The sequence below is a fragment of the Schistocerca serialis genome, chromosome 2, assembly GCF_023864345.2.
Source record: "Schistocerca serialis cubense isolate TAMUIC-IGC-003099 chromosome 2, iqSchSeri2.2, whole genome shotgun sequence".
NCBI lineage: Eukaryota > Metazoa > Arthropoda > Insecta > Orthoptera > Acrididae > Schistocerca > Schistocerca serialis.
In genome coordinates, this window is record NC_064639.1 from 111,107,434 (window position 1) to 111,115,709 (window position 8,276).

Below are 8,276 nucleotides of genomic sequence, written 5' to 3' on the forward strand. Positions count from 1 at the left end.
TACAGCACTGGAGAGGTGCTCAACAAATTGCAGTGGCAGACGCTACAAGAGAAGCGTTGTGCACCGCGGGGAGAGAGAATACTTTGCAGGAAGAATGGGAAAACGTATTACCTCCTCTCACGTACGCCCCGCGAAATGTCCACAACGAGAAAATTCGAGAAAGATTTAATACGGAGGTTTACCGACAAATATTCATCCCCACGAGCCATTAGCGAATTGAATAACGAAGGAGGGATCAGATAGTGCTACCAGAAGCATCCTCGGCCAGACACCGTTCATGTGGATTGGGGAGTGCTGATGTAGACGTAGATTACGGTGCACTGCTGCTAGAACGGGAGCAAGTTCTTCAGCATACTCCATGTGGAGTTGCATAGCAATCCTATCGGGTCCAGTCGTCTTTCTTATTTTGAGCGATTTCAGCCGATTTTCTCTATGACGTCACATATGTCATTTTGACGTTCTTGTAACGATTTAAAGGATGAATCACAGTGCGATATTCTGCAGTGACAAAATTTTGGAAAACAAAATTTAGTATTTCTGCCTTCTCTCCGTTAAACTTCATTCTTTTTCTTTAAGCTTTGTCGCAATCACTTTTTTATGATACATTCACAGCCAGTTTCGGCATTCACAGGCCATTTTCAGATGCTGCAACAGAGAACAGAAAAACTTAAATTAACACCTGAAAGAAGTCCAGTTATTTTCACTAGATCTAGTTGTGAGCTTAGTAAAGTGCAATTAACATGCCGCCCATATGCTTGATACATATCGGCGGCATTTGACGAAAAAGTATTCATGCGTTGCCAACTAAATGTATAATCAGAAATCAGAGAATTATATACCTTCAACCGTGTGTACTTTTTCTTCCCCAATCTTTGCGTGCGTCCTCTATATGACAATCTTCAATCGTAAAAACGGTAAAATGTGAGACTTGTTACAGTTATGTGCTTTGTATCCCGCCTGGACGTCGGCGCGTGGGTCTGCTCCTGAAAACTGAAGGGTAGGCCGAATGTAGGAAGCTAGAAGGAGCAGGTGAGGTACAACTCTCGGTACTGCATCATCATCATCATCATCATCATTTAAGACTGATTATGCCTTTCAGCGTTCAGTCTGGAGCATAGCCCCCCTTATAAAATTCCTCCATGATCCCCTATTCAGTGCTAACATTGGTGCCTCTTCTGATGTTAAACCTATTACTTCAAAATCATTCTTAACCGAATCCAGGTACCTTCTCCTTGGTCTGCCCTCGGTACTGCAGTTAAAGTAAAAGTGGATTTACTATATCACGACACAATGAATACACAACTTTGTACTGAGGAGCACGTAGGTGCGAAGCCGGATGTATCAAAGCTAACACCGGCAAAGTCTGTAGTGGCTCGCCCACTATGAAAATGGAACAACGTTAGTTGGTCGTCTGCTCGTGAGCAAAATGGGCTGAATCTGGAGCGGCGCTCGTAGAGCTGCACTGCGCCGGCTAGAGGGCGCTGTGGTCGGCGAAGATCTTCCACTCTCGTAGTACCAACCTAAGAACTTGCACTTACGCGGTGGCATCGAAGCTATCGATACCGCAAATGTCAATCTGTTATTCGTCAAATATGAAAGTAAATTCAGGTCGTTAAAACAGTAAAACCTATTTAGAACAAATTAAGATCTTTTTGGCATATTTTTCAATGCCCAGTGGCGCTGCACTTCCGGCTGCAAGATGTTTAGGCCACAGCGCATGAACTTAATAGAGCTGACACGGAATGGACAATCAGGGGAGTTGCTCATTGCAGCTCGCTGGCACTATACTTTCGGCTGCAAGGTGTTTGCGTTAGATGCGTAGATTTTAGCAAGCGCATAAGCTATCCGGACAGCTCAGTGCGACACGCTCGCATCTAGCAAAAACAATGTGGAAGGAAAATGATGATGAGATGATGATGATGATGATGATGATGATGATGATGATGATGATGATGATGATGATGATGATGATGATGATGATGATTATGATTATGATGATGATTGGTTTGTAGGGCGCTCAACTGCGCGGTTATCAGGGCCTTTACAAATTACCATCGTTACTCAGTCCAAACTCGCCACTTTCAGGAATGATGATGAAATGATGAGGGCAGCACAAACACCCAGTCATCTTGAGGCAGGTGAAAAACCCTGACCCCGCCGGGAATCGAACCCGGGACTGGGGAAGGAAAAGTGCACTTGGAGTATATGCATAATTCCCTGGTTTCTGATTTTATGTTTAGCTGACAACGCATGAACACTTGTTCATCAAATGCCGCCCAAAGCTATGAACCGTATGCATGTTAACAGCGCTTTACGAAGCTCACAAGTAGTCCTAGTGACTGTAATTGCACTTGTTTCATGTTTTAAGTGTTTCTATTTTATATTATAGCGTCTGAAGTTGGTCATTGATTATGTCATGGAAAAGTGACTGTCCGCGTTGTCTGGGCCGCCTTGACCCGGTTCGCGCGGCTCCCACCGTCGGAGGTTCGAGTCCTCCCTCGGGCATGGGTGTGTGTTTTGTCCTTAGTTGGTTAGTTTCAGATAGATTAAGTAGTGTGTAAGCCTAGGGACCGATGACTTCCTCAGTTTGGACCCATAGGACCTTAGCACAAATTTCCAAAAGAGTGACTGTGTTAAAGACAAAACAAAAAATTAATAAAATTATTTACAATACCTCAACGTCTTTGTAAGAGGAATGTTGGTTTTTCCAAAATCCTTCGTTTCGATATCATTATGATGTCGAAGAGTATGCTAAGATGACTTTGATCCATTTACTGATTTAACATAAGGTCAAACCTTAACAGGATTTTCCGTGGGATAGGTAGACCGAATTTTCAGTAGATAGGCGTTTCGGTTTTTATCGCAAGTATCCTGCCTCTAGCTGTACTTTACATGATACGTAACCTCCACCACAAACCGTCAGCCGGCTTTCGTAGTATTGATGTAGATATATTACGTATGAAGTTAACAAAAATCTGGATAAATCAGCTGTATCTACAATTTTTTTTTTTTTTTGTAGATCATTCAAGCCATTAACCTAAATGTCAAGTTTCTTTTTCTTACTGTGCACTGCTGCTAGAACTGGAGCAAGTTCTTTAGCGTACTCTTTGCAGAGTTGGCTAGGAACCCCATCAGGTCCAGTCGTCATCCTTATTTTGAGCGATTTCATTCGATTTCCTAACCCACGGTCAAATTATTTCTACAGCTGTCAATTTGACGTTGTTGTCACGATTTAAAGAATAAATCCCTGTACGATATTCTGCAATGAAATATTTTTTGAAAGAGGAATTTACTATTTCTGCCTTCTCTTTGTTGTGCTGGGCCTGATGGGATACCAGTTCGATTGTACACAGAATACGCGAAGGAACTTGCCCCCCTTCTTGCAGCGGTGTACCGTAGGTCTCTAGAAGAGTGTAGCGTTCCAAAGGATTGGAAAAGGGCACAGATCATCCCCGTTTTCAAGAAGGGACGTCGAACAGATGTGCAGAACTATAGACCTATATGTCTAACGTCGATCAGTAGTAGAATTTTGGAACGCGTATTATGTTCGAGTATAATGACTTTTCTGGAGACTAGTAATCTACTCTGTAGGGATGAGCATGGGTGTCGAAAAAGACGATCGTGTGAAACCCAGCTCGCGCTATTCGTCCACGAGACGCAGAGGGCCATAGACACGGGTTCCCAGGTAGATGCCGTGTTTCTTGACTTCCGCAAGGCGTTCGATACAGTTCCCCACAGTCGTAAGAGCATATGGACTATCAGACCAATTGTGTGATTGGATTGAGGAGTTCCTAGATAACAGGACGCAGCATGTCATTCTCAATGGAGAGAAGTCTTTCGAAGTAAGAGTGATTTCAGGAGTGCCGCAGGGGAGTGTCGTAGGATCGTTGCTATTCACAATATACATAAATGACCTTGTGGATGACATCGGAAGTTCACTGAGGCTTTTTGCGGATGATGCTATGGTATATCGAGAGGTTGTAACAATGGAAAGTTGTACTGAAATGCAGGAGGATCTGCAGCGAATTGACGCATGGTGCAGGGAATGGCAATTGAATCTCAATGTAGACAAGTGTAATGCGCTGCTAACACATAGAAAGAAAGATCGCTTATCATTTACCTACAATATAGCAGGCAGAAACTGGAAGCAGTTAATTCCATAAATTATCTGGGAGTACGCATTAGGAGTGATTTAAAATGGAATGATCACATAAAGTTGATCGTCGGTAAAGCAGATGCCAGACTGAGATTCATTGGAAGAATCCTAAGGAAATGCAATCCGAAAACAAAGGAAGTAGGTTACAGTACGCTTGTTCGCCCACTGCTTGAATACTGCTCAGCAGTGTGGGATCCGTACCAGATAGGGTTGATAGAAGAGATAGAGAAGATCCGACGGAGAGCAGCGCGCTTCGTCACAGGATCATTTAGTAATCGCGAAAGCGTTACGGAGATGATAAACTCCAGTGGAAGACTTTGCAGGAGAGACGCTCAGTAGCTCGGTACGGGCTTTTGTTGAAGTTTCGAGAACATACCTTCTCCGAGGAGCCAAGCAGTATATTGCTCCCTCCTACGTATATCTCGCGAAGAGACCATGAGGATAAAATCAGAGAGATTAGAGCCCACACAGAGGCATACAGACAATCTTCCTTTTCCACGAACAATACGAGACTGGAATAGAAGGGGGAACCGATAGAGGTACTCAAGGTACCCTCCGCCTCACTCCGTCAGGTGGCTTGCGGAGTATGGATGTAGGTGTAGATGTAGATGTATCTTTAACTTTTTTTTATAAATCATTGCCGGCCAGAGTGGCCGTGCGGTTCTAGGCGCTACAGTCTGGAACCGTGAGACCGCTACGATCGCAGGTTCGAATCCTGCCTCGGGCATGGATGTGTGTGATGTCCTTAGGTTAGTTAGGTTTAAGTACTTCTAAGTTCTAGGGGACTGATGACCTCAGAAATTGAGCCCCATAGTGCTCAGAGCCATTTTTTTTTTTTTTTTTTTGTAAATCATTCAAGCCATTAACCTAAATATCAAGTTTCTCTTTTCTTAATGTGAACTGCAGCTATAACTGGAGCAAGCTCTTTAGCGTATTCTTTGCAGAGTTGGCTAGGAACCCCATCAGGTCCAGTCGTCTTCCTTATTTTGAGCAATTTCAGTTGATTTCCTAAACCACGGTCAAATTATTTCTATATCTGTCAATTTGACATTCTTGTCACGATTTAAAGAATAAATCACTGTACGATTTTCTGAAATGAAATATTTTTTGAAAGAGCAATTTACTATTTCTGCCTTGTCTCTGTTGTTCTGTAATTATGGCCATGAACTGTGTCAACAGATGTCTTTGATCCGTTTACCGATTTAAATTAAGATCAAAACTTAACAGGATTTTCTGGCAGATCGGTAGACGACATTTTCGGTCTGTGCATTATAGGTGATACGAAACGTTGTGGAGTGTTATTAGACAGCAGCTAGCTGTCGTATTTTGTGCGCGCCTTTCTGAGCGACTGTATTAGTTGGACGTCTCTCCGCCGGCCCCGGTGGCCATGCGGTTCTAGGCGCTGCAGTCTGGAACCGCGCGACCGCTACGGTCGCATGTTCGAATCCTGCCCTGGGCATGGATGTGTGTGATGTCCTTAGGTTAGTTAGGTTTAAGTAGTTCTAAGTTCTAGGGAACTGATGACCTTAGATGTTAAGTCCCATAGTGCTCAGAGCCATTTGTACCATTTTTTGACGTCTCTCCTCTACAGGCCCGGAAGCACTGGCGCGGGGCCCGCAGCCTGACCGCTCCGTCACAGAAGCCGCCCAGAGCAGCCTCCAGCAGCACGGCAGCGACGCATCCAGCAGCTGCCGGGGAGCCCCCTGTTGCTGTGGCACGTCTTTCTAATCAGCCCAGCCTCCCACTGGCAGCCGCTCTTTACAACGGTAGCGCGCCGGCCGTGAGGTACGTGTGACTGATCCATCATCATTACCGGCCTCTTCTGCGGCGCAGCGCCCACCGCAGGGAGTCCGCAGGAGCTGTTTGTGTCGGCGAGGCAGCCGAGAACAATATCATCAGCGCGGCGGGATCCCAGTGCCGGCAGCAAGAGTACTATTACGGCGGCGCATTAAGTCATTAGCGTGTAGTACCGCGCCGCTGCTCTCCTTCGGCCCTCTGGCGCCGCGTCTGTGATGAACACCGAAGCGAGCGCGGTGGAGGACGGACCTGGCGACTTCTGGAAGAAGAACAAGAACCTGGTCAAGGTGCTGGTGGCGACGGTGGTCCACCCGGCGTCCAGGCTGGCGGCCAGCTACACCAAGACCGCGCTGCGGGAGGCGTGCGCCCGCGTCGTGGACAAGCTGCGCGTCTCGGCCGAGCAGATGGTGCTCCCGAAGAAGGCGCGTCGTGCCGACGCCGAAACGTCCGACGGCGAGCAAAAGCGAGAGGAGCGGGAGGCAGCGCCGTCTGTGACGTCGGCTCCGTCGTCACCCGCGTCATCCTCAGCCGCGTCGTCGTCGACGTCGTCAGATTCTTCGTCTTCGTCGTCGTCACCGTCCACCGAGACCCCCACGTCACCAGCGGACGACGGCCATAGGATGTTGGTGTACTTCCAGCAGCCGCCGCTCGTGCGCTGCCGACTTAGCGTCGCCCTGGAAGAAGGCTGGCTGTGAGTACACTGAATTTCGTTTCGCTAAGCCCGTTTCACTCAGAGTAAGATTTCGTATAAGTCTGCTAGGTGTGCGCTTGACTGTTGTCTGGCAAGGAGTTCAGATAGCTACAGGGTGTCCAGAAAAAGGCTCCCTGATTTCAAAATTAAATATCTCGAAAACAAAGATCGATAGAGAAATGCACTAAACGGTATGTTTATTGTGAATGCTGTAAGAAATTTATGCAGCAGTTTGAAATAATAGTCACAAAAACTGCGTCGACGGGACGGGACGAGGTTCTCTTCACTCGGCTTCGTGTAGGCCACAGTCCTATGACGCATGGCTTCCTGCTCCGGCGAGAGGACCCTCCAATGTGTGGTGCTTGCGGCGTCCAGGTCACTGTGCGCCACGTTTTATTGGATTGCGTTTTATTTTCTGACCAGCGGGCCGAGGCTCACTTGCCGGCGGATCTGCCACCTATTTTAGTAAATACTCAAACGAATGTGGTTAAGGTTTTAAAGTTCTGTGACTTGTCCAATGTTTTTTACCAAGATTTTAGGGAGAGGGTCTTAATTTCTTCACAGGGCGACTGGCACGTCCATATTTTATGTAAGTGGCCAGTCGGTGACAATTTCCTGCGGCATCCTTGACGCTCCTTTCTCGTTTTCCTTACGTTTTATTTTCTTATACAACGTTTTTCATCTTGATATTTTTTCTGGCAGATTAAAACTGTGTGCCGGACCGAGACTCGAACTCGGGACCTTTGCCTTCCGCGGGCAAGTGCTCCACCAACTGAGCTACCGAAGAACGAGTCACTCCCCGTGCTCACAGTTTTAATTCCTCCAGTACCTCGTCTCCTACCTTCCAAACTTCGCAGAAGCTCTCCAGCATACAACGTATATATGCATGTAAATATATACAATGTATATATGCATGTAAATGTATACAATGTATATATGCATGTAAATGTATATATGCAGGAGAGATTCTGCGAAGATTGGAAGGTAGGAGACGAGGTACTGGAGGAATTAAAACTGTGAGCACGGGGAGTGACTCGTTCTTCGGTAGCTCAGTTGGTAGAACTCTTGCCCGCGAAAGGCAAAGTTCCCGAGTTCGAGTCTCGGACCGGCACACAGTTTTAATCTGCCAGGAAAGTTTTATATTAGCGCATACTCCGCCGCAGAGTGAAAATTTCATTCTGATCTTTCATCTTTTCCCGCTTTCTTTGCGTGTATGCTTCCATTTTACTAAATTTGTCCACATTCGTTTCTTTTCATGTGTGTCAGGGCGCTGATGACTTCGACGTTGAGCGCCCGCCCAAAACACACACACACACACACACACACACACACACACACACACACACACACACACATTGTCAACACTATCCATGTATTTCTCGTACCTTTTCGGGTGTATTCATCAAATGCAGTTGGCGTCAACGATACAAATATAAAGGGTAGAGATTTCCCTACCACTCAAAGTACAGTAGTTGCTGCTACGAGATGGATTACTTGCTCGCTGTAGCTATACAGATTCGTCATGAGGCCAAATAGGATTGGATAACACTCCGACAAAAACAGATTGGAACACAAATTATAAAGAATTTACGGTGCTTTATTAAAAGAAGTTTTACAGCACTGAACTGAAAT

The 8,276-nt window shown here is 46.1% G+C and overlaps 1 protein-coding gene across 1 annotated transcript in view; it reads left to right on the forward strand.

The window, feature by feature from the left end:
* Positions 1-6,648, forward strand: part of LOC126455760 (corepressor interacting with RBPJ 1-like) — an 85,195-nt gene extending 78,547 nt beyond the window's left edge. Inside the window, exon 2 of the mRNA XM_050091526.1 lies at positions 5,748-6,648. Within this exon, the coding sequence (XP_049947483.1) occupies positions 6,169-6,648 (480 nt within the window). The 5' untranslated portion in view covers positions 5,748-6,168. The remainder of the gene's footprint in view (positions 1-5,747) is intronic.
* Positions 6,649-8,276: the final 1,628 nt, after the last annotated feature.